Raw genomic sequence first — 27,555 nt, forward strand, 5'->3', positions numbered from 1 at the left:
CTCCTCTCCAGTGTTGTTTCTCAGATTTCCTTGGAGGATAAATGTCCTCCACTCCTGCATGCCTCTCCATTTTGTACTCTTTCCTTGTGAACTTTGCGATGGGAACTCAGCAGCAAAAGGAGGCTAAATGGATGACTGGGTGAACATTCATGACCTTTGAGAAAAGGGTGCATTTCCCTTTTTTTCTGTGAACGGATTTTGTGTACCTGTGTTTGTTTATTTGTGTGTGTGTGTGTGTGTGTTCCTCTACATACTGTGTGAACATCCTTTTGTGGCTAATGGAAAGGGTGGTGCAGAGTCCAGTTCTGAACCCCTACTGTAGTCACTCCAAGCTAAATGGACTCCCGTTGTTAACAGGTTCCTAGTGTTGTTGTGAGCCTCATGTAACAGGGGTCAGACACAGAGCACACTACTCTTACTTTCTCTCTCTCTCGCTCTCTCCATATCTCTACTTCTTTTTTCAGACTGTCTCATTTAATGTCTCCTTCTTGTTCTTTGTTTCCCTTTTACTCTTCTTCCTCCTATGTTGTTTCTGACAAATTTACATACTAAATTCAGATTATTAACAGAGGTCAATTAAGGGCAACATTTATTTTTTAACTGCGGTATACAGACAGTGGCTGTATAGCTACATGCACATAATTGGATGCATGGATATATACTGTTTTGATGATGCAGGATTGTACGTCAGTACGATGTGGTCAGCTTTGAAACAGTTGCTATCCTCAGTATGACCTACTGAACGGACGGATTAAGCTCATCATCTGCATTCGGTTTGGATTTAAGTCCCCTCTCGCTCGCGCGCGCGCGCACACACACACACACACACACACACACACACACACACACACACACACACACACACACACACACACACACACACACACACACACGTACACACACAGAGCCAGCTGTCATCCCCTCCCCCATATATCATTTGTAGCCACAAAATCAAAATGGATATACAGGGTTAAGCTGTGTTAAAATCACCATTCATGAGTGGTCATTTGGTTTGTAGCGTAATGCACAAAAGGTTAAATATGGCTAAGGCATCATCTCTCACAAACTTATAGTGATCTGTAGCAAAGTCACACAATGCAAATCAGCCTAAATTATATTTAACCACCCCCCACAAATATTAAGTATAATATAAAGAGCCATTTGTATCAGACCTAGTTGTCCTTAAGAGGTCAAATTATGCTTTTTGTGTTTACATCTTTTTTTGTGCTTGTAATAGGTTTGCAAAGTGAAAAGTTATCATCTCCCACAGTAAAAACTGCTCCTGAACTGCCTGAAAACAGATCGATTGTAGTCCAGCATTTACTTCCATAACATATCTGTGTCACTTTGGTACACGCGTCATATTGCTCGCCTAGCGTCTAGTGTGGCTTGTTCTCAAAAACACTGGTGGAGGAACACACTGAGCTGCAGCACACAAAATGACAATATGTCCACCTGCTAGTCCTTACCTAGGTACTGCACATGTGCAACTCCCAACAAAGATCGCATAGAAGTGAGATTCTTCACTCTGTAGCTAAAACAAAGTGTTTAACACTATGCACTGTGCACAATGACCAACATGTTGTGTTTTTTTTTTTTTGTTTTTAAATATACCATGTAAACTTTTCCTAGGACAAACCCTAATAAATTTATGAACCTGAAAATGAGCATAATAAGTTAAATCGGGGCACATTTAAGTATGTGCACATGGAAACACATGCAAAAGCAGTAAAAGGAACAGCCCACTGGGGCCTATAACAATTTGGTATCATTATCCTTGATTTTGATGTTAATGAATACATATTATAACGGCTTTTTTACCGGGGTAATGATAGCATGATATTTATTTATCTTGATGCTTCACATAAAATTGTGGAAAATAAATCCAGAACACTTTTTGGCATCATTATACATTTTTCATAAGCCACAACTTTGGCTTGAATTTGGCCCCAAGCATCAAATCTGAGCATGAGAACATTTTTTTTAGATGAGGCTGACTGTTGTCATTGGGAGCCGTAATTGGGGGTACGACACATGCAAAGTGCAAGTTTGTGCGAGTCATCTCAATCATAAGAAACAGCTTCAGGGAACTCTGTGTGTGTGTGTGAATATTCTGACAGAAACCATGGAAGTATCCATTCCAACTCTGTTTTCAGTTTTACTTTGTAGTCACACATGCATATATGCTTGTGTTTTTGTGTGTGTGTGTGTGTGTGTGTGTGTGTGTACGTACGTAGCACAGATGTCTGAATGTGTAACAGTCATGTAAGGAAAGCAGCATATGACGGTGGCCTTCCTTTGAATGCCGTTCAGACTCTAGTGTGTTTGGCGGCACGGTGAAACTGCTCCTGATGTTCTAAATCAAAGGGAAGGCTGGCACACATGCTGTTTCCTGTCACAAAGTAGTGCAGGCGTGGGAGATTTGCCAACAGGAAGGAGGAGGTGGAAAAAGTAGAAAATGAAACCTAATATTATATTTACTTGGACAGAAACCAGATTTAGTAGTAGAAGTAAACATTTAAAGGATGCACACAGAGTACGGACAGAAAACTCAACTTATGATGAGGACAAGACTGAACAGAACTGAGCAAATTAAATACAGGGGCACACATCAGGTAATTAGGACAGACAAAGACAGGAAATAAAGCTAAACAAAGAACTCGGAGACAGATGATATCCGTAAAGTAAACAGTAAAGTAAAATAGAAAGTAAAACATGACAACACACAAGGATGAAATTGACAAGGTAAACAGAACGGGAACACAGAGACAGTAAGTGAATTTAAACAACAACAAACTTGGGGCATGAAAAAGATTAAAATAGGGAAACCGAAAGACAAAACCAAAACCCTAACAGCAATGTATACAGAATGCTGCAGCATGCCTCGTGTTCAATCTTCCATGTCCTCCGCTGGCTTCCTGTAGTAGCTCGCATTAGATTTAACACAATGGTACTAGCCTACAAGGCTGTCAGTGGAACTTCCCCGACCTACCTCCAGGCGTTACTCAGACATTATTCCCCAGCTTGAGCGCTCTGTTTAAGTACCTCTGCTGGCCGGCTGGTCCTGCCATCACTCAGAACAAGCAAAAGTCACTCAGCAAAGACGTAACTCGTCTCTTGTCTCGTGCAGCACTGGTGGAACGAGCACCTGGCCAATGTCAGGACAGCAGTCGCCCACCAGCCTAAAGAGACTCAAGACTCACTTGTTCAGTGTTCAGGTGGGGTCTCATTTATAAAACTGTGCGTAGAATCCTCACTAAAAGTGTACGTACTCCCAAAGGCAAAAAATGGTGTACGCCAAAAAATATTCAGATAAAACCGTGCATACGCACATTTGTTACCAAGTTCCCTTCATAAATTACAATCAACCTGAAATGTGGCGCATGTGAGGGAGCTCTATGTCCGACCCTTCAAATGCCCATAGTTGCCTATAAATGGTCAGTGACGCCCCTCATTAATATTAATAATGACTGCAGAAAGAAAAGAAGGAAAATTCTGACAGAAAAGCTAGCAAACGAAATTTAACTCCGTGTGACACTGACATTCCTTTTGGTGAAGCTGATGTTGTTTGGTGGGTAAAAAGCGCACTTTCACACAACGCACCAGAGCTCCACCCCTTTATAACCAATCTGCAGGAAGGGGCCTTCCTTCATTTTGGTGAAGCTGATGTTTGGTGGGTAAAAAGCGCACTTTCACACAACGCACCAGAGCTCCACCCCTTTATAACCGATCTGCAGGAAGGGGCCTTCCTCTGAGTAGTGATGTTGCTGGCTGGAGGGGGACACACACACGCAAGACGGGATGACCCCGGTACTAATCTGGATTCCCCCATTTTAAAAGAGAGTAAACCAAATGCATTCCGCTTGTGTTTAAACATTTATTTAGGCTACACAAATAGTCCACTCACTTAATGAGGCTGCCGATGAGTTAAAAGAAATATGACTCGTTTGGTTCGATAAGGCAACGAACATGTGATAACAATAGGTTACATAAAACTGTGCACTCGTATTTGCTCGACTGATGCATTGAAAACGGCATCAATTTAAATGTTATTTGTCCTCCTGTTCACCTTATTTATGACAATAAAATGGTCTGCATGCAAGTATTAACTAATATGATTTCTGATTAAACTGTGCAACATATTTGAGGCGTTCTTTTGCAAAAATAGCTCCCCTTTTTGTTTATTATCCTAAATCTGGTGGTTTTTGTATGCGCTGCAAATGATCTTAGATAATGTTTTTTTTTGCCCACTTCAAGGAAGATCAAGGCTACTTAAAAACAATAATAAGAATATTCGTGGTCATTAAAACCTGCTTTCACAGGGTGGTATAATGTGAAAATCTGAGATTATTTTTTGCTGGGGGGGCGAGGTTTTACAATCACGATGCCATCGTCCAATCGGCCCAACCCTATTTTAAGCCTACAATACTCAGAGGTAATGTTTTGATTTTATTTACACAATAGTAGGCCTATTCATTTCAAACTGTTTCATCCGTCTGCCATGTGAGTTGCTGTTTCTCTTTTCTCCTCTTTATGTGCATGGTTCAGAGTTTTCTTACAGGGCCGCACATTCTCTCGTCAAGTTTGTTTTTTATAGATCACAACCTTTGCTTGGGAAGTGGCGTACACACGTTTCCAGCCCTGTTTTGTACGTACGCACCGTGTTGCTTTGGACAAAAGCGTCTGCTAAATGCCTTAAATGTAAATTTACTCTAACATGCAACTGTAGGCCTGTACACATTACTGCTAACAACTGAATTACACATTAATTAAAGTTAAGTCTCTCATGCCAGCATGCACGCTCCATCTCACTTGCCGACAACTCTGTGTCACACTCTCTTTGACTTTCTTATCAGAGAGTATCATGAGACATGTCATAAATGTTTATTATTATTAACTGAAACGCCTCTTCACAAAAGCTAAGTAGTCTATGATCTATGTTCCCCTCAGGTCGGGAAGAAGGCTGCAAAGTCAGTTTGGATGACACGCATTGACTCATTCAGATCGACCGCCACCGCAGGTTTTACCCGCATCACACATAATTCTCACACCCTCTCTCTAGCTCTCCACCCTTCGATGCCCTCCATCTTTTGAGCCACCCGCCACCCACAGCCCTACTCTAATCCCCCAGCAGGCCCACTCTCCCTGGGACAGGATTAGAGACCTCTCCCCTACACTAAGCGAGGCTCTGGGCTGTTTTCTTTGTGTGTATGCGCATGTGTTCTTGTGTCAGTGTGCTTGCAGGCGTTTGTGTGTAGAGGCAGAAAGAAATGGACAATGAGCAAGAGCTACAATGAGGTAGAAGTGAATGGGACAGAAAGACACAGAGGGGGAGAGAGAAAGAGAGAGGTAGAGGTGCAGAGGTATAAATCACTGGAGCACAATGTGTCAAACGAAGGACAAAAATGTCTCCTGCAGCCCTCTGGGGCATAGTCTGAAGGAGCCCGATGAGAGGGATGCAAGGGTGGAGGTGAGACCTTCGAGCAGAGAAGTGGATGAAGTATGAGGATGTTGTCTAGTGTGATGTAAATGCACAGTCAAAAGTTGTCATGTTAAAACTAAGATGCAAAAGCTTGGAAAAAATTTAAACTAAGATTTGAAAGTCTAATTGTGCCCACACCCTGTAGTGTGAACAAAGCAAGCCCTAAGCTTGGACAAACTTGACTTCCTTTTTAGTTTAATGTATTAAATAGTTGTATCTCTGCCCATCAAACAGTTATGCAGAATATGACACTACAGTAGAATTTACAGCCAAAGTGGTACCAAGTCTGGCATGCAGAGTGAGAATAGTCAAGGTTTTTTTTTGTAAATATCCAAGAGAAGTGTGATATTGGTCTGTGAAAGGCAAAATAATATCTGGTAGAAAAACACAGTAAACCGAAAAAGTCAAGCAACAAGACTCATGTGAATACAGGGTATTGTGACATTTTAAGATTGAGTAGGCTGAACGAAAATTTGAACGAAGTTTGGTTAATGGCTGCCTGTGACTAGAGTTGTAGGCAAGGCAGGAGATGAGAGAAAGGGTGATGGAAGAAGTTGATATGCAAGACAGTATAGATCAGTATAGATTGACTGTGAAACTTTTGGCTGTTATCCCAAGTCTCTTAACAAACTGCACAAAAACATTGTCATGTTTTAAGTTGATATTTCTGACGTTTTCGTTCTCACCTCAGAATGTCCTGATGCAACAAAGAGGTGTTTTGAGCAACAGCTTATCACTTCCCAGAGTTTCTGCACTGAGCTTTAAGCAGTCATTTGTTCTTGTACTGTTGAGAATGCTGAGACATTTATTTGTTGTATATCCAGGTAACCTCTTAGGTAAAGGATCACTTGTATTTTTCTGAAACCATCTTTAGGCCACCCTTTGATCTTTGGCGACATGTACTGGTTATGATACTTTTATACTTGTGTTGTAATATTTTCCCATATTTCACACTACGGTTTCTGAAAGGTAGACGTGATGAAACATTTCAGGTGTTGCAGTCACACTGGAAACACCAATTAACAATAAGAATATTGGGTGAACAATGTAAATAAATGTGTTTCTGTTCAAGATGAGTGATGTCATAGATTTACATTACACCAAATTATGCTTTTCTTGTTGCGTGTTTTGACAAAGGCAAAAGATATATGTAGGTTTCACAAGGAGTAGAAGCTAGGTTAGGCTGGGCGGTACATCGGTATATGAGGTAGAAGAGGTATAAGGGGTATAAGAGGTAAATGAGGTATACCGAAATAATTTCAAGAGATTTACCGTTTATACCGATATAGTTTGATATTGAGTTAATTAATATGTTCCCGTAAAGTCCTGCCAGTGTTTGCTCCTCTCTCTCCCTCACTGTGTAGACCTGCCCCTTCCTCTGTGTCTGCACACAGCCGTCTACTCAAAGTGCACAAAGTCTCTAACAGGATGGAGAGAGACACAGTGCTTGTCGACACTGAGACCTGGCTTGTAAAAAGAAAAGCAACGATTCAGTCAGTGTTTCCCACACATACACTTTGCTTCGGCGGGCCGCCCAGGTTAGGGTGATTACGTTACAAGTCGCAACACGGTGAACACACCAGTGATTACGTTACAAGTCGCAACACGGTGAACACACCAGTCAGATGTTATTCATTAGCTACCACGTTGGTTTTGTTTTGATAGGCTACGTTGTCAACACCACTCCTCAACGTGCAGCTGCTGTGAACGGAATCACGTGAGGAAAAGTCCAGAAGAAAAGTTCAGTTTCTTTTCAGTGACTTCATACAGCCTAGCCTACCACTGATGGAGAAAGTCACTGAAGCGGACATACAGGGAGAGAGAGACGGTAAAGCCCCTTTTCCACTGCACGGTACCAGCTCGACTCACCTCGACTGTACTCGCCTTTTTTTGGTTTTCATTTGTGTAGAAGTTGTTTTACTTGTACCTGCTACCAGGTACTTTTTTTCGTAACACCTCCGTCTTATCTGTCTTTGAAGTCTGTGAATGTGAAGAGAACTGAAGGAGGCGAATTCAATGATGATTTGAAGCATCTACCAATGCTGTATAATATGGATCACCCCTGTTGCAATTAGACACAATTTTAACACAATGCGATTCAGTGCGATATGATTAAGAAAGGTAAGGTACAGAGTTGGATTTTATAGGATTGTATTAATAATAAATTAACCAAATCATAAATTACTTCACATATTTGTTTCTGTTGTACATTAGGGCTGCAACGATGAGTCGACGTAATCGACAACGTCGACTATACAAATCGGTCGGTGTGAAATTCCATTGTTGACGGGTCAAATACAAATATACCGTTTAAGGGAGAGATAGCAATCTTCTCATTGAGAACATTTCTGGTTGTTCATTTCTAACTGCAAGTGTGAAGTGCTGGGGGCAGTATTGCTTCTTTTGTCTGCCATGACTGCTTGACTGTAAGACTACTCACAAAGAAGAAGCATTCGTGCGAGAAGCGGAAAGAAGCAGAGAAAGAGGTTAACAGCAGAATGTTTTTTTTGTACTCTATTTCATCACTAAATACACTTTTGAGAAGTTTTGGGGTGAGAAAACAGAGGAAAGGCCACAACTGTAAGATAGTTTCAATGTTTGTACCTCTGTTATTCTGTCTTTACAATCTAAGTAATGGTTTAACATTTTAAAGTAAATCAAGAAACATCTGGCTCGTGATGTAGCCTACAGAACATTCTCCACTTATAAAACTTATAAGCACTTTGGAAAAATAAACTAAAGAAGAAGTATGAAAAGGGACTGTTGCTTTATTATTCCAAATAGTCATTACATTCTTAGTGTAACGTTACAGTTGTGGTTAAAGTACTTGCTTTTAATTTCCTTCTTTTTGGAACAAAATGTTAAAGTTAAATCCTACTTGGTAATAAATCAGATTGTGAGCTTATTGTTTTGGGTGATAAAGCCTGGCTGTTATCTTGGAGCAGCATCTCTATTCTTTGCATTCTTGGTTTTGAGGTCTCATGGGTGATGCTGGCTAAGAGAACGCTCTTTTAGTTGTGTTAGGAAACACGTTAAGTGCAATAATAAATCAGTGAACTATAGGAGGAGCCTGCCTTGTCTTGTCGTCTTAACTATTTTTCCCCCCTGGTGGTCATATTAGATATTAGTGTTCATTCTAAATAGTAAACCTTGTTCACATAATGGTAATGTTAGGTAGTTAGGCTGTGTGTTGGAGACCAGTAATACACTTGAAAGATATTTAATTGGTTAAATGGTTTAATTGGGGTTAGGGTTAATGATGTAGCCTATCAAACGGTCGAAACCAACATCTGCTCTCAGATTCAGTGTCATTTTACCTGCCCCGCCTTGCTAAATATCCAATGTCCGCAACTTCTTACGTAATAGGCCAAGGTTTACCAGGTTTTTTACAGCTTGAAGTCCATGCGAGTGAACACATGCCTTTATAAGACAACAGCTTATAAACATACAGCGATAAGCACAATTATGGGCTATTTTATTGGGCCAAATGCATCTTGAACTTTCTTTGCCGGTGCTCGCCAGCAAACAATTTGCAGAGCACGACAATGCTAGCTTCTTGCAAACATTTTTTACTCTTCTACACAGTGTGTTCCCTCCTTTAAAATTGCATATATTTTGAAATGGACAATACTTGACTGGTTCCATAGTGACATTGCCCCCGTTTTCATTCTACCAACAGACAATAATGTCAGTGTCATTATGACAGCAATGATTAACATTTATCTTTACCATTAACAAATGAGCAGATGCTAAGAAATATCTCCTTTCACAGAGGGATGCTTAAACTTATGTTTGCCTTAGATTTTATAAATAATTCTCTACAAGCAATCCCTTTACTAACTTGAACACCTTACAGACCATCACTGGAAGTAATGGGACATTTTGTTAAGGACAGCCACACTGTTTACATTTCATCTATGAGCAATGATTTATTTAGAGAGAAAACATTACCATGAATTGCAGCAGGTCAAGTTGCGCTTACACAAGCACAAACAAGTAGTCACAGAGAAGAACCTGCCTTTTTGTAAGGGTGTACGTTTGCATGCATGTGTTAATGAGCTTCAAGGACTGTGCATGTGCTTTGAGAAAGCATCTGATGTGTATGTTTACATATTGGTGAAAATTACATGTGTTTCTGAGGAGAACATTTTAAAACATGACAGTCTGTGGACGGCAGATTTCTGCTCCTGGCATCAGATTTCCTTACCGATTTCCTTCCTCTGTCTCCAATATGTCCCCTTATCCCTCCTCTCATCCTCCACTCCTGCCTCTGTCTGTCTCCATCCTTTTAACTCATCACTTCACTACTCTGTTCCTTCCTTTTCCTCGCACTCTATGTCTTTATCCCTTTTTCCTACTGTATGTGAAGCCTTCTGACTTGAGTCAGCACTTTCTGCTTCCTCTGAGTGGAACACTATTGCTCTCATAGTGATGTGCCTCATGCTGTTGGATCTGTTACAGGAAGTGAATCATGTTGGTCAATAAGCACTGATGAGTTATCACATTTCAGATGGTGTTGTGCAGACTTACCTTGACTCTGTCTTGTTTTATTTTTTCAGTACAGTTTTTGTGCCTGCGTGTTAAGTTACAAACACAGACACACGAGCACACACACATACACACACACACACACACACACAGACACACGAGCACTCTCACACATATTCCCAGATTTGTGCACACCCTGTTGAGATCACAGGTGCCACTGTTGCTGTCCAACTGTGTGTTGTAATAGCCTCCTGTTCAACTTCAGTAGCCAGAATCCTGATAAAGTAATTTTAGACAGTGACACAAGTAATGTTAACAAAAGTAATCTGCAGCAGATTCATTATCACTTATTGCTTTTGGTGCTTTGAACATAATTTCACCCAAAAATATGTGTTATATGCTCACCTTTCCTGGATACTTTTAGTATAGGGAAACCTCTTGCATTATTTTTAAGAACAATTTCAACACATAGTTCCATGTCTTTCATGCTTGCTTTACTGCTGCTGTCACCCATATCATCCCCAAGAGGATCTATTTTGAATTATAGATGGTATATTATGTTTTATTCGACATAGTGCACTTAACTGCTGTGAAATCGATGACCATGGATTGCATGGAGTTTTTCCCCCTTTTAAAGGTTTCTTTATTATGGTTACTGCAGAGCCCTTAGTTTGTTAGGTTGCGTCGAAGAAAACACAAAGCCTCCCTCTTTGTGTGGGTAGACATGTACAGGTGAACCAGGCAGTCAGGAGGTTGTGGAGTTAAGATCGATAGAACAGCCTATATTTTCCCTTGAGGGCATGACTGCATGCTTTAAAAGCCAGGATAATGATATGATATGGTATCTCTCTTTCACACATCTGCACATGTGGTCCACACCTGTGCAAACCCTGCATCACAAATGAAGACTAAAAGCTGTATGGTATGAAATCACCATTATAATGAAAACTGGAGCAGACAATCTAATATACACTGTACAGAAAAGACTGTGTGTGCGTGTGTGTGTGTGCTTGCATGCACATCCCCACTTGTGCATTAGTATGCACGTGCTATGAATTTTCAATACCAGTGTGCAAACTTTGTGTGCGTTTAATTGGCCAAGGTGAGCATTGAAATGACCATTTCATTTCCCCGAGTCCAGCCCGGGCTGCCCGTCTCGACCTGCAGCTTTGAACTTCAGTGGCTAGTGTGCGAAAGGCCAAAAGGTTCTCACCTCAGAAAGTCAATGACCTGAATGTACAAGAGGAATTGAATTTGGAAAGAAACATTTGACAGTCAGGCAGACAGGACAGTTGATAGAGAGCAAAAAGAAGAATGTTACACATGAGAGAGGGTGAATGAACGTTAGAGTGACAGGAGAGAAAGACATACAGAGAAACTAAGATAATGAGGGGGGAATTGAGATTAAATTGTTATTAATCTTCAATATAGTATATTTTGGTGGATTTGGTGACACCTGACTAAGGTCTGACTGCTGATGTGACTGGCGGTTACATCAGGAGAGCTTTCATAGGCTGGATCAGAAAATTCTCCTGTTGGTAGCTGACAAACACTTTCTGGCATTAACAATTGCTGAACATTAAAAATGAGAAACTCCTTTGTACTTCTACCAAATGCAAGGTTAAACTGGGAGCACCAGTGTACTGTATCGGTAAATTTATATATATCGACAGACTTTCAAAACTAGCAGCTCATTAGCTCGTGGTTTGACACCTAAGAGCTTGTGATGCATTACACATCAGCTCTTCTTATTCATAGTTTGACATCATTTTCTGTGGGTGAATTAAAATTACATATTGAGGTTCAATGGGCGAGTACCAATTGAAAGTTGCACAAAGTAGTGCTTACAGAATGCAAATAGAATGACTGTTTGGTTTTTCTCTAACTTTTACTGCATAGAAATGTTATTTTTCTTAGAGGCTGTGGTCAGACTGCAGGCTGAAGTGACCCAAATCTGTTTTGTTTTTTTTGCTCATATGTGACTCAGATCGGATTTTTTCAGTGAACAGCCTAGGTCACACGGAATCTGATCCTTTCCAGTTTGGATTTGTCCCTCTTTCATATGTGGTCCAAATCAGATACAATGTGATAGAATTTTTGGAAATGCAGCCTCAGTCTGGACAGTTAGATCGGAATTCACGCGACTTTGACGTCACTCTAGAGCAGTGGTTCTTAACCAGGGGGTCGGTTCCTGGTTCCAGGGGGGTCGCGAGAATGCTGCTGTAGTCACAAAAATGGGAAAAAAAGTTGTGAATGGAGTCACTTTTGGTGGACACCTCTAAATATTTTGCACTATTTAATCCAGTTGGTGGCGGTCATGCCAACCGCTATGAAACGACAAAGATAGCCTCAGGCCCCAATCAGACAGGAAGCGCTTTGCGTGTTCGAAAACGCGAGGCGCACAGAAATGGCTTTTGGTTGAATTTAGAAAAGAGCAAAGCACTGCAGTTTTTTTAATGTGCTAGGCAACCACTGAATCAGCTGTCCTGTCAGTCTAATCAAAGATTGTAGCGCCAGCGATCTGTAATCTTTGGTTTGCCGCTAATTAATAACTTTCATATTAGCAGAAACCTGATCACAACTCACAGGTCTGTGTCTTTTGTTACTAAAAACATCTGCCAAACGCAGAGCGCCTGTTCTGGCACTGTTTTGAGTGTGTGAGGTGTACAAACACGCAGAAGACAGGGAAACCAGATCCGTGTGGGCACGAGACTCTCAGAAAGGGGGTCCAGGAGCTTCGTCTTAATGATGGTCGGTTTAAGTCTTATTTTATAATGAGTCAGTGACAGTTTGTTGCAGTCTCCAGACAATTCAAACAACTGTAAACTTTCTTCAGCACAACTGCCCGTCTCTCCATTCATTAGATTGGACAATGGGGAATAAAAAAACACTAATAACATCGGGCACGAGTTGAATTTTTTTCAACTCCGTACGATACTCAGAGTGCTCATTCAAAAACGCAGGGCCAGCAGGCAGCCAAAATACGAAAACAAAAAAGAAAACAATTTAAAAAGACGCCTCTCACTGCAAAAAATACGCATTCTGCCTGATCCGTGGAGGGGGGTGTGTGTGTGTGTGTGTGTGGCTGTACTGTTTGCAGACACTGTTCTGCTGAATTTTCTCCTAGTACATCCATTTCATCTGTGGCTGACTTCTTAGAAGAGGCAACGGTCTGACCCGCTTTGAGTGTTGATGTCACTTGTTTCTGAGAAGGCGATTAAGCTAGCTGCACCTACATTTAGAGTGCACACGTATTCAAGTCTTTATGGTAACTGAAATGGACCAGTGCACTGTCCACTGTCTATACAGTATGGAAATAAGATTAATTGGATTATATAAAAACAGAAAGTATAAAACATTACATGTGTTCATTAAAAATAAACAGACATATGTAATTTACTTTACCGGACCCTCTTGGGCCTTGGACCCACCCCCCATACATAGTCTCTCCAAATCCTGTGAGAAATACACAGCACATTTTGACTATTTAATTTATTCAATGGTGAAAAAAAAACATTGCAAAAATGTGTATGTACTTGTTTGGTGTTCGGTATTTGGCAATTTTTTTTATTATATTTGGTTTCGGCTGCGGCCAAGAATTTTCATTTCAGTGCATCCCTAGTTGTCACAATTCTAAGTCAAGTGCATGCTACTTGTCCGAGGCAAAACAGTAGAGAGAGAGAGTTGTTGGGTTTATACGCGCTGTATAGTGCCAGAAACTGCAATGAATGTGATGAAAAGGACACAAATTCGTGAACATTTGTCATAAATCAGGACAGGCGAAATACAGGAAATCAGGATGATTGTGACCTAGGGAGGAAACTGGGAGACAGCAATGGAAAAACGAGTCTTCTGTGGAAATTGGGAGGGTAAGCAAGAATGAGCTAACCTCTGTGGCCACCACATTTACTTCTCTACGATAGTGTGCTGCGTGTGACGTTGTATTATTCCTTTGCGTAGGCAGGACACTTTCAGGCCGTGGCCAGTTAACACTGGAGTCTGATATGGGCCACATTAAAAAAATAATGTGAACATTGAATTAAAAAAATTGCATCTGGGCAATAAATTGCCCATTGCATTAAGGCCTGCAGTGTGATTGTAGCCTGAGGGGGCATTCAGACCAGCGGCCCGCCATAGTCTAATTTGCTCCGCCATTGTGTCAAAATGAACCAAAAAATATTTTTACATCTCATAATATATTACAGACCTCTAATGTTGTGTTTTGTGGGTGCTGCTCCTCGCTACTGTAAGCTTGCACACTCAGACACTTTGACCTTCGACTCAAGACAACCACTTTTCTTTTGAGGTAACTACGGTAACGTTAACGGCCTGTTTCTGTCACTTGTTTGTGAGAAGGCGATTAAGCTAGCCTTCATTTGCAGTGCACACGTATTAAAGCCTTCATGGTAAATCCACTGTAACGGCCCAGTGCGAGCTGACAGGCAGGTTAGCGACTTTATCCTGTCAGTTTCTCTCTTTACAAAGACAAATGTTGCAGTTTGAGAGTCCTACTTGAAGAGAGGCTGTGTCTTCATGTTACGCGATACGAGAACCACATACAACATTATTTATCAAGCTGGGTTGGACTCTGGTTGGACTTAATGAATTTAACGCGAAGATACATACAATGTCCGGTTTTCAAAATAAGGTGTTTATACAGCATGGAAATAAGTTTAAATTAATTGGATTATATTCACAGAAAATATAAAACATATTATATGTGTCCAATAAAAGTAAGAAAAACAACAATAAAATGTTAGGGAAATTACTTATTCTATCTTCTATTCTTTGGTTCAGGGTTTTTGGGAAAACATTAAATTTGTTGACTTTTGTTGGTGTTACATCACCATTTATAGCTATACAGTGGGTTTATGATCAAATAGTTTATTACAGCACAACATTGTTTACAAGCTTACCAAGTTCTTTATAGATAGCCTCTTAATGTTGCACCAGATTAATGCATTTAACTTTAAAATGTACAAAGTTTTCTTGCTTGGGGTCATGCTCCCCGACCCCCCGGTGAGAGGGTTCAAGGCCCACCCACGATAGTCTCTTAAAATCCTGTGGGAAACACTGCACCTTAAACAAACCTTAGCAGAGTTTGTTTAGAACCGGACCTCTCTTCAAGCTTGAGCTTGTTTGGTCTGCTTTTGGTGCGCACCCCAGTGCAATTACTGCATTCGCATCTGCCCAAACGACTAAAACATAGGGAGAAGAATGAACTGTAATGTGATTCAACTGAACTAAATGAGGCAGGTATGAAAACCCCCTGACACACACACTAGACCAGCAAGTTATACTGTTAACTCATGAATAATTTAGCTCACATAATGACGAGCATGCCATTAAAGCAACAAAAAGACTAGATTTATTCATGGTAGGTTATAGCCTATAGCAGTTACAGAGACAACTTCACCTTTTTTTTAGCCTGCGAGACACTTTTGATCAACGAAATATGGAAATAGACAGGGAGTGGCAGGGGATTGATACATGGAGCACATGGTAAACTGCATGAGAGAGTGAGGGAGGGAGGGGGGGGCAGATGTTTGTGGCATCATGTCAATATGTAAAACAATAGCAGAGGAGCCTTGGAGCCAGATTAGACAATACCTTTCATCTTCATCTGTAAAGACTTCAGCACTGAGATTTGGCTTGAAGTGGGACAGTCTCACTGCACAGAGGGTACTTTGTTGCTATCAGTGGACATCTAGTGGGCATGTTTGTATGTGTGTGTGCTCACTCAAAAAGAAACATTAGTTTATGTAAATGCAGTTTAATGGTCTAATTAATTATATTTACATATAGTTTACTTTATTTAGTTTTTTTGATTACACACACATAGACAATGTTGCAGCCATTATAAAAGGTTGCTCAGTGTTGCATCTCCCAACAGAGTTGTTGGAAATTTTAAATGTCAGTAGTTACACATTTGTTCTTTCATTTATTAAATGACTCACTTTATTGGCCTGCTGTCTTAACCTCTGTTCTCTTTGGTGTGTAAGTGGGAAGCGTTAGTGGGCGTATCATTCATCTAATGGGACTAGAGAAGATTACACAGAAAATGCAGACAGGAAAGAAAAGGACAAAATGGTAAAGAGGAAGCAAATTGGGAAAAGGCTGAAGGCGATCTAAAGGCATATACAGCATACAATATTTTAGAGGGCATTTACTTGAGCAATAATGACTTCAGCAGAAATACAGATTTGAAAATATGACAAAATCAATGTGGGTAGCAGAATGTCTGTGAGAAGCAAGAGTATGATGGAAAAATACTGCAGGAAATAATTGCTGTAAATAAAATTGCCAGTTGATTATGCCTTAAATGGCTGGCTATATCTAATGTCTGGACTGTCTCATGTCTAAAAAATAGACGGAGAAAAAGATGTAGCCAATGAGAGAGACAGATTGGTATCAACCAGTGGATACGGCTCATGAAATATGAATTCACCTGTGACCTAAAAGCTCAGAGGTGAACCATGGACGCAATTTCTGCTGGAGGCCTTTTTGCATGTAGCTTAAATCTGGGGCTGTTGACTCTCTGCCTCTGCTCCGTTTGGAACCTGGCTTACGGAGAGCTAAGCTGTGTCGACGCCAAGCGGATCATCAAATTTGATTGCACTCTGCAGTGACAGTGACACAGAAAGACTGACGGGGATACATAGAAATGGAGGAAGTAGAGAAATAGTGTTTGTGTTGAGAGAGAGAGAGAGAGAGACAACAGCGAGTTAGAGAAGTGAGAGAAAAACAGCAGCAGAAAGATAAGAAAAGATTGAGGAGGAAAAATATATATAAAAGAAATACATCTTGAATAAATCCCCTTAACCTGGAGCTGTTTATGTCGGGATGATTTAGATCTTAGCTTAGGAGAACACAGCTTTGTCAACAAGAACTACTACTCCTACAGTACAGTCACCTCATATCTCCTGTTGCTCTTCATTCTGTATTTGTTTCTCCTCCATATTTATTCCTCTATCCAGCTCTGCCATTAATTCTTTCATTCATGTTCTGTCTTTTCCTGCATGCTGCCGTTTTTTCCCTGTCTCCTTACGCTACCGTGCTTGTTCCTGCATGGCAAACTCTTAGTGTATGCAAACTGAACGCGTGTCTTCATGCAGTGTGTTTGAATGTGTTCCCTTATGTTTGTCTTTCTGTCACTCCTTTCTCCGCACCTCTCTCTTCTCTTTGTCCAAACAGATTTACACGAGGCAGACAGTTTTCCTGAATTAAATGGATCTGATTAAATATTGCGTAAATGTTTGATTTTTCATGCTCTTTCTCCTGAGACTTAACAGCAAGCTAGTTGAGCTAGTTGTGTTTGATGTGCTTAAGTGTTGGTGTGGATGTCTGTGTGGATATGCATATTATTTCTCTGAAATGATTCATTGTTATAAATAAGAAATGAGACATGACATCCGTTTAAGGTATGTGTTCCCGTGTGTGTGTGTGTGTTACATAAGCCCCCAGGAGAAGCACCAGGCTGTGTGACGATTTAGTTGCTGTGGCCCCATTCATAGCATTGCCCATGTGACCAAATGACCAAAAAAAGACCTCTTCCCATACAGAGTAATTACAGAAGAAATGGCTGTGAAGCAGTGCAAATAAACATTACATTTGTATAACAAACGAACAGATTTGATTGGAATGAATTGGTCGTCATCTTGGCACGTAGAAACCAGTTCTTATTGTAATGCCTCCTTGGTATTACAGCATAACTAGCATAACAACAGGGCCTTCCCTTCTGCCACAAGCCAAGGTAACTCAATTTTATTTCATTATTTACGACTGAGATAACTTTCTTTTAAAGTGATTTTATTGTTTTATTCTTTTTTTGTTAGTCTGAAGTCAACTGAACCAACTGTTATCTTACCCATTTTTTCTACATTATGTCACTTTTTCCACATTCAGCCTCGCTGCAGCAGCAATTTTTCATCTGGCCACAGCGACACAAAGTGGTTAAATTCAAGATACAACAAGTGTTGCGATTCAAAACTACTCACATTTTCAATGATTTATAGTATCCACAGCCAAGATGAAACCTGCCATTGCTGAAAAACTGTCGGATGTTTTATCACAGTTACGCTATTGCCTAGCGAAGCGGAGCTTCTTTATAATGGCATGCATGGGGCCACAGCTGTTTAGTTCAGTATGGTCCCCTATTCAAGGGACACTTTTGTTGTGTTTTTTCTCTTCCCCTCTGGGTTTCTCCTGCACAGGATTCTTTTGTGCTGCCAAACTCTGCAACAACGAAAAGAAAGGGCAGTGACTTTTGAGGGTCTTATTTCGTGAAGTAGTATGACGCATAGCCTTATCGCTGACCATTTACACACACAAGCCTGTGAGTGAGCATGCGCACGCAAACACACATACATTCACACACATACTCAAGGGGTGATTGTCACTGTAGCAGAAATCAGAAAGCCATTCAAATAGAGGGCCCTGCTGACTCAGCTTATACATGGCACACCATGTACTGGGAAATTGGCAGATAATGTATTCTGTATTGCGTGTGTGTGTGAGTGAGTGTGTGTGATGGAGACAAGGAGAAGTGAAGAGAAACAAGTGAAATAAGCACATGAAAGAAAAAAGAGGGGGAGAAAGTTGGAAAAGATGTAAAGCTGGATAAAGATGCAGAAAAGATTTCTTTCTTCTTTTTTTTGCCTAGATTGAAGCACAATGCAACTGTCACTTCAAGAGCCTTGTGTTGTCACTCAGAGCTACAGTCAGAGATATGTATTCCTGTTGCACTCGACTGCTTGGCATGGCAACCAAAACAGTGATGCATCAAAGCGTCCAAAAATAATCTGCTTTTTCCAACACAAGAAGCGGCTGAAAAGCAGCTGGATTGCCTTTTTGTCGTATTGTCCTTCTCTAACCTTTACATGTCTTTCTTTTGTGATATTTCAACATATTTGTGTTTGTTAGCTACAGTTTCATTCTCGTATTCCCCAGGCTCTACGCCTCATTCTTCCCTTCAGTTTTTTTTTTCGCCGCATTTTTGTTTTCAGTGTTTTTTTTGCTCCAGCAGCCATGCGCCACATACTTCCATACGTGTGTGTGTGTGTATGCGCGCACACTCGTATGAGCAGGTAATGCTATTTGAGTGGTGTGTTCATTCATACTGCTAAATGTCAGCCTATGAAAGAACAGCTGCTGAGTTAAATGCTAATTTGAGCAAATGTTTGACATTGTGTACTGTACATCCACACATACAGTATAATCTAGCTTGTATAAAAGGGAGGTAGATAGCTAGAAAGAAAAATGAATAGAACAGTCCAAACTCTTAGAGTTCGCCTGAATTCCTACAGCCACTTGATTGAATCTCAGCATTTATTAGCGCTGATTGTTTTCACTCGTTTTTAGTTGTGATTTGAATCAATTTTTCCAGCTTCGCTAAGCCCTGGGGCATGAGGGTTAGGGATGAGAAAGCAGAAGAGAGAGGAGAGGAAACTGGAGAGCAAAGGAGAAAGAGATGAATGAACACACTTGGGCCCTAAATATGTAACAATCACCAGCTGTTCAGGAGCGTCAGACGTTTCTCTTTTTGCACTCTGTGTTTCTCACTGTAAAGTTTGGAACAACTTGTCACATTGTTTTCACTGGATGATGATGATTTTTATCTTTTTAGTAGCGCCAAACACTGTGCAGCTTAGGACTCTGATGCTGATCTTGTGTCTGTGTGCTTTAACGTCCCGGGTTTCTTTTGCAGCACAATGAAGAATGATGAGAGGCCTCTGGGAGGTAGCACTCCACTCAAATTACGGAGAATGCTTTGCTGTTGGCAGGCTGCTGTCAGTCCCGTGTTGTTAGATACAGTCAGAGCAGTCAAATACACAACCTAAAGCAGCCCTGGAGAATTTGATGTGGCAGCAGCAGTAGTAGTAGTCTTGGTAGGGGTTATAGTACTACTTGTAGTGTAAGCATCAACCTCTACACTGACAGAGAGAACATGTTGACAGGCCTCTTGTGTATAATGTGCCACATTTAAACAAAGATGCATTAAAGAGACTTAAGGACAACCAAAAATAATGTTCAGCAACTTACAAAGCAATTTTAATAATACGGCAGCGTTTGCTCCTGCGATGGACTGGCGACCTGTCCAGGGTGTACCCTGCCTTTCGCCCGAAGTCAGCTGGTATTGGCTCCAGCCCCCCACGACCCTGTACACAGGATAAGTGGTTGACGATGGACGGATGGAAGCGTTTGCTTTATTAAATTGACTGCAAAATGTGTTTCATTGTAGGGTTGGGCGATGTCTACAAAATTTGGATGATGTCTAAAGGAAACATCGGGATGGACGATGTCATCGGGTGCGCGGGTCTTATGTGCAGTCGTCTTATATGCGTTCTCGCACATTACTTGGTAAAAGAAATTGGTAGACTTTTGTTACAAGTCGCGGTGGATATTTTACGCACGGTCAAGTAAAGCAACGGTGAACACACAGGGTGCGGTGTTGGTGTCATTTGTTTGATAGGCTGCATCATTAATAAGCCGATGTGTGGCTCACCTGCTGTCGTGATAAGGGATCACATGTGGAAAGACGAGTTCTCAGTCTTTTAGGCGACTTTATAAAACATACAGCTCATGGAGAAACTGTAGCAGACGGGCAAGCCTGGGTGTTTACCTGAGGTGTGTGTGAGTGTGTCAGAGTGTGGGGAGAATTCCAAGGCAGGTGCAAAGCATACTTAAAAACAATGACAAGAATGTTTGTGGTCATTAAAACCTGCTTTCACACGGTGATATAATGTGAACATTTGAGATTTTTATGCTGGGGGGGGCGGGTGTTTTACATTCACGATGCCGGCTCAACGCCGGTCAGCCATCGCCAATGGACGATGGCATCGTCTGTCAGCCCAGCCCTCTTTCATTGTCAGTTGTCGAAAAAATGTGCTTCGCTACTTTGTGTTTCATCTGTGATTACTGTGACACTTCACTTTATTCTGAATTGGAATATTGAAATCCTAACTTTTTTTATTTTATTGATAGGAGTATATTGATTGTTGAAGCTTGGCACATTGCAACAAAGAGGGGTTTCCATAATTTAGGGCCCTTAATAAGGCCACAGGACTAGACATTTAAGAGCCATTAAAAATCAAAATAAATAAAGAGAAAAACAAACATAAATACTTGAGTCTGTCAATTTAGGATAGAAGAAAGGAAATGTGAACAAATGTTTGACTCTATTTTATTTCTGTTCAAGATATTTTGTATACTTAATAGTTAATACCAGTCACTCTAAGCAGGTGACTTTCACTTTTACTTGACTCATTTCCAAGCAACATATCCACACTTCATGTAGTAATGTAGTTCAGTTTCTTATAAACCATTGCTTGCAGCAGTGTTGAAGTAGTAGTAGCAGTGGCGGCAGGAGTCATATAGCTATAATGAGATGAGATGTTTTTGATTAGAGCAACAAAAGAGTCCATAATAATTTTAAAGGAGAAAAATCTGTAAAAGGTTCGCTGCATACAGATGTGTGTGTGTCTCAGCGTGAATTCTGAGGAGTGCAGTGAAATTTAGTGAATAGCTATCATCAGCAGTCCAATTTAAGCTCTGACGGTGAAGTCAGCGGGGAAGGATCAGCGCAGTGTGAGCCTTGTAGGAGAGAGAGGATGAGGAACAGACCAGAGAGGCGCAATGCTTTAAGAGGGCACAATGCAAGATCAGTTAAAAGAGAGAAGGAAAGGGAGACAGATTTGGAGGGCGTGTGGAGGGCTGTGATGAAAGGCCATGCAGAAGTGGAGTAGGTGCTGGATGGTTAATGGAGTGAAAAACAGGTGAGACCTGTACTTACAAGAGGACAATGGAGAGATACTTTAAGAGAAAGGTAAAGATGCTCAGTGCAGAGGGCCCATTGAAGTCTGCTCTTTGAATCCAGAGAGAGCTTTTGCCTTTGGTCTCTCATGATTCTCTTCTGTGAGTGTTTTTGTGTATTTGGTGGTTACTTTTAGAGTGGCTCTTTTTGTTGCTGCCAAATATACTTTCTTTGTCTCCTCATGCTTTGCTGAAAGCCATGCAATGTAAACAATGTTTGTTAGAAGTCAAAAGTTATTTATTTTTTACCTCTGCGATACACCTAGAGAACTTTCACTGTTCTATATGTGACTGTTTAAATTATTTTTTGCTATTTATTTACAGATGTATCCAACTGAAATGACAGCACAATGCATGGTTAACATCCATAAATGTTACAAGAAACAGTGGATAATGTACTGATTACAAAGTAAACTGGTACGTGGTAAGTAATGCAATGGTCCAAAACACAATGAGTAACTAGATACAACTGAGAGAACTAACTAAGATTTCAGGCTTGCACATGTTAACAATTCATGAGCAAGAATTATCACAAATCATACAGTACTGTGCAAAGGTTTTAGGCAGATGGAGAAAAAACAGTTTACTGTCAAAAGTCATACACCACGGCAAGACGGAGCACAGCAACAAGACACAAGGTAGATACACTGCATCAGCAAGGTCTCTCCTACACAGACATTTCAAGGTAGACAGGGGTTTCTAGTGCTTTTGAAGAAGCACAGAGAAACAGGAAACGTCGAGGACCGTGGACGTAGTGGTCTGCCGAAGAAACTTACTGCAGCAGATGAAAGACACATCATGCTTACTTCCCTTTGGAAGATATCCAGCAGTGCCATCAGATCAGAGCTGCAGAAAACAGTGGGACCCTGGTACACCCATCTAGTGTCTGGATAAGTCTGATCTGAAATGGCCTTAATGGAAGACTTCAGAAAAATGTCAGCAGGTGCTTTGGCCTGATGAGTCAAAATGTGAAATATTTGGCTGCAGCAGAAGGCAGATGAAGAAGAGAGGGGTACAAGAATGAGAGTCATGGTGGCGACAGTGAAGCATGGTGGAGGTTCCAAGCAAGTTTGGGCTGCGTTTCTGCTAACTGAGTTCGGGCTTTGGTCAGAATCAATGGTCTCCTTAATGCTGTACATCCATTATGCAATACCATGAGGGAGGCATCTGATTGGCCCCAAATTTATTGTGCAGCAGGACAATGACCCCAAACATTCAGTGAAAGTGTTTACATATTATCCTCAGCTTAAAGAAGAACAAGAGTCCTGGAAGTGATGGTGTGGCCCCCACAGAGCCCTGATTAGGGCTGTCGCGATAACCGCAAAATTGAGATACCTTGCTATTGGTCAAGCCAACCGCGGAGGATGGCAAGCAGCGCAACAACCGCAATGTTCATATTTTACACTTCAGTGGTAGTTAAATTAATAAATTAGTGCTTCAAAAGTTCCACAACCGTAACGAGCTCTTTAACGGTTCAAGGACGGATCGCCATGGGCTGTACGTGACCTGTGTGGCTGTGTTTTGTGTTGTTTTACTGTTTATTTTAAAGTATTGCAGTACTGTATATTTGGCGGCTAAAGTGGCTAGCAGGCTTGGCGATGTTGGACTAACGTGAAAAAGACACGGTCAAACTACAAACATTTGTTTTCTTGGCAATTTTGTTGACTAGCACCCAGCAGCTAGCTTGCTCTGACCATAAAGCTGCTGTTTGTGGCTTGCTGTGCAGTGAGCTGAGATCCACAGACACTCTTACTATGTTATGTGGCACCAAATTACTTCATTAATAAAAAATGCGATAATACTGCATACAGCGCTGTTAAGCCCCAACATATTACCGCGGGGTAAATTACTTCCCCGCGACAGCCCTAGCTCTGATGTAGGGCTGTAAATATCGATTTTTTTTCAAGTCGATTAATCTAACGACTAATTTTGTTTGTTCTAAAGAAAATAAGTTGCCTATTACTCCATTAACATACCAATTTATCCAAAATATCAAAAACATGTCTAATCAATAAATCTATATTTTATTCAATCATCCTGATGAAACACATTAGAATAATGACAATAGCAGCAAATCTTAAAATGAATCAAATTTCTACGTCACTGATGTGTTGTGATAATAACAATAACAGACATTAATTAGGCTACTTTACTTAAAACTTTAAATGTTTCTGCCATGGATTCATTTCAATATTAAGTAATGCAGTATGATAATAAAAATGTATTTCTGCGTCAGTGAACACCTGAAAGGACTCACAGACTGTCCAGACAGTCACAGATTGTCTGTACTGTTAGTTTCAGCTGTTTTCTCGCTCATACGCTATACGTGAAGAGAGAGAAGCATCTGAGGCTGCCTAAATCCACAGAAGGACTGTGGGTAGTTCTCCAAGATGTCTGGGGCAACCTACCTGCTGAGTTCTTTCAAAAACTATGTGCAAGTGTACTCAGAAGAATTGATGCTGTTTTGAAGGCAAAGAGTGATGACACCAAATCTTGATTCGATTTTGATTTTTCTTCTGTTCACTGACTTTGTATTTAATTAATTAATAAATATAATCTATTAACATGTGTGTTTGTGAATGCATTCCTTCTTTACAACATTTTCTCCACACCTGGCTACAAACCTTTGCACAGTACTGTACTTCTAAAACCTGCCTGGGTCCATATAAAAGACAGTGAACACCCGTCAAAGAGACTAATGTTGCTTTGGCTTTGATTTGGCTGATAGTGGCTGACACATACTGTTACACTTCTCCCTTATCCTACTTCCAAATGTTCATTGATTCCAGACTTAATTGAATTTTTGGCAAAACACACACTTTGGCAGAAGCAAGAATGCACACACAGACACACTGAAAGACACACAATGTGTCTGGCTTTTGCCGAGTGATAACCAGCCTGTCCCTAGGAACAATATTTACACCACGGTGCTGATTAATGTAGCTGTGTGTGTGTGTGCGTGTGTGCGTGCATGTGTGTGTAGTTTACTGCGTAGAGGGCTGATCTATGTGACAGTGTGTTTTGTGCTCTGCATTGCTGGAATTCAGTATGCCCAAATAAACAACCGAATGGACTTTCCATAGCAACTTTTTCTTTAACCTCTTTTTAAAAATAAAAAACAATTTTTATTTTGATATATGAATTCAAGCAGAGCTTAACAATAGGCATTCAGCAATTAATTTTGTGAGAATTCATGGTGTCTAGGATTATGATAAGGGTCACCCCAGGTTTAAAATACAATTAAAACACAAGTATCAGTTACAGGTTAAACATTTCTTATCAGTACCACAGTAATTTGAGTGGGTGGAGAACCAGAAGCACTAATTAACAATATTCCATTGAGGCAATTACTGAAGCTACTGAATCCTTACTTTGCCTTTTTATACCACAACATAGCATAAATTAATAATAGCTTGTTTAATCATAAAGAGGTCTCGCTGCCTTATGAGTTTTTTATTTTTCTCCTTTTACTATATACTCTATATCTTTGTTTCCCTTTTGCCTCTTTCCTTTCCCAGTCATTTAACTTTGCTCACACCATGGGCCTCATGGGATTGGCAGCTTTTATCAGGCAGGCCAAAGGTGATTGGCAGCTTTTATCACCAGACCAAAGGCTATTAGCTGTTTGTGGGTTTGCTAATGTGGCTGTGTTATTTAGAGAAATAAACTCTTTGAACTTTAATAGTTTGCCCATCTAATCCAAGTCGGAATAAATTAAAGTTACAAGAGAGAAAATTTCCTCATTATAGCCAGAGTTCCCTGTTGATTCACCACAGGTCAAAAAGGTCTTTGCTGCTGTCCCAGTAGCCCTCAAATTGCAAATATGCACCTTTTGATTTTATTATCTATTACATTAAATTTTTTTCTTTCTTACTTTCCGAAAGCCTTTCTCATAAGAAATTATGGAAGGGCGTGATTGTGACCTTTTATCCAATCTGATTTTTGCTGGCATGTCTACATGTGAAAAACAAAATCTGGAAAACATTTCTTATTATTCGGGATTGTTTTGTATGAATGCCTGTGTGGAGCAACAGTATAATTCTAAAGAAAAGCTCCCATTGCAGCTCTGAGTCAGCTGGCAAAGAAATAATTATACTTGATGTTTTTGTTTAATTGAGCCATTAGCTTGACAGTTAATTGCACTGCATTTGTTGATCAGTTGGATGGATTAGCCCCACCACTGGCTAGATGTGGCTGTGTGTGTGAGAGAGAGTCAGTTGAGGGTCAGGGGCGAAGCAACATTAATTGTTTAGGTTTGTTGTTTATAGTTTTACAGTAATAAGAGCTTGATTTTTTTTTAATGAGCAGTCAGGTTGTAATATTTTTTTTTTTTTCATAATACGGTTAACACAGCAGCGTTTTGGTAGTCTGCTTTTCACATGCTGATCATACAAGACAGTTTACGTAATAATTCCTTAGAGCATATATTTATCATGCAAGCAAACCATGTTTCCCATACTATACAATATCTTGTAAACTGAAGCAGAAGAAAACATCTGCACAAACAACTTGGTGGGGTCTATGACAAAGCATTTCTGTGATTGTGATGTGTTCGTCTGTTCCTGTGTGTGTAGTTTAGTAAAGATACATGTGCATGGCAGACTGCAGGACACCTTGCTGTTTTTCCGATTCATCATACTTTCTCTTGCTCTCTTTTTTTCTGTTTCACCTAATCACGTCCACTCTCTCTTTCTGTTCACATTTATTTGCTCTTTTAAACAACCTTACTGTTATCTCTGGTTTTACATCTGCTGTGCTTTTTCTCCTAATGTGTTTTGTTTTTACCCATACAAAAACACATTTTCTGGTTCTCTGCTCTTTCTGTTTCACTTAACTGAAGTTCAAGGATGAGACTGAGCCAAGTCTCTACATTCATGCTTTCCACTCAAGTCCCGCCTCTCCTCTCGCTTCCTACCTCCTACCACCGTCTCACCCACCCAGTCACTGCCTCAGTTTCACTGTTGTGCTACATCCCATTCATAAACTTGCTCTTTTTCCTCACTCTCTGCATCGCTCATCTTGAATGCCAGCAACCCAGCAGCCCAGCTCCACCTGCCCCAGCGAGGAGTCTTGATGATTCATGACTCCCTACTGGGGCACACTCAGATGCCCTCCTACAGAGCGCTGTGTCAGGATTTGCTCCAGCCTTGGAGTGCGTGCCAAAAACTTAACTATATAATACTATATATATATATATACAGTGGGTACGGAAAGTATTCAGACCCCTTTAAATTTTTCACTCTGTTTCATTGCAGCCATTTTCCAAAAATCAAAAAAAGTTCATTTTATTTCTCAGTAATGTACACTCAGCACCCCATCTTGACAGAAAAAAACAGAAATTTTTGCAAATTTATTAAAAAAGAAAAACTGAAATATCACATGGTCATAAGTATTCAGACCCTTTGCTTAGTATTTAGTAGAAGCACCCTTTTGATCTAATACAGCCATGAGTCGTTTTGGGAAAGATGCAACAAGTTTTTCACATCTGGATTTGGGTGTCCTCTGCCATTCCTCCTTGCAGATCCTCTCCAGTTCTGTCAGGTTGGATGGTAAACGTTGGTGGACAGCCATTTTCAGGTCTCTCCAGAGATGCTCAATTGGGTTTAAGTCAGGGCTCTGGCTGGGCCATTCAAGAACAGCCACGGAGTTGTTGTGAAGCCACTCCTTCGTTATTTTAGCGGTGTGCTTAGGGTCATTGTCTTGTTGGAAGGTAAACCTTCGGCCCAGTCTGAGGTCCAGAGCACTCTGGAAAAGGTTTTCGTCCAGGATATCCC

At 40.6% G+C, this 27,555-nt stretch overlaps 1 protein-coding gene across 2 annotated transcripts in view; it reads left to right on the top strand.

Annotated features, from left to right (window-relative positions):
• The window catches only part of cntnap2a (contactin associated protein 2a), a 434,170-nt gene that overhangs the window by 33,859 nt on the left and 372,756 nt on the right, over positions 1-27,555 (top strand). For both annotated transcript variants that reach the window (XR_006827635.1, XM_046065574.1), the window contains exon 2: positions 4,951-5,020. Coding sequence is in view for 1 of the 2 variants with exons in the window: in XM_046065574.1 (XP_045921530.1) it covers positions 4,951-5,020 (70 nt within the window). In the remaining variant the exon portion in view is untranslated. The remainder of the gene's footprint in view (positions 1-4,950; positions 5,021-27,555) is intronic.

This window comes from Micropterus dolomieu, linkage group LG01 (genome assembly GCF_021292245.1).
Source record: "Micropterus dolomieu isolate WLL.071019.BEF.003 ecotype Adirondacks linkage group LG01, ASM2129224v1, whole genome shotgun sequence".
NCBI lineage: Eukaryota > Metazoa > Chordata > Actinopteri > Centrarchiformes > Centrarchidae > Micropterus > Micropterus dolomieu.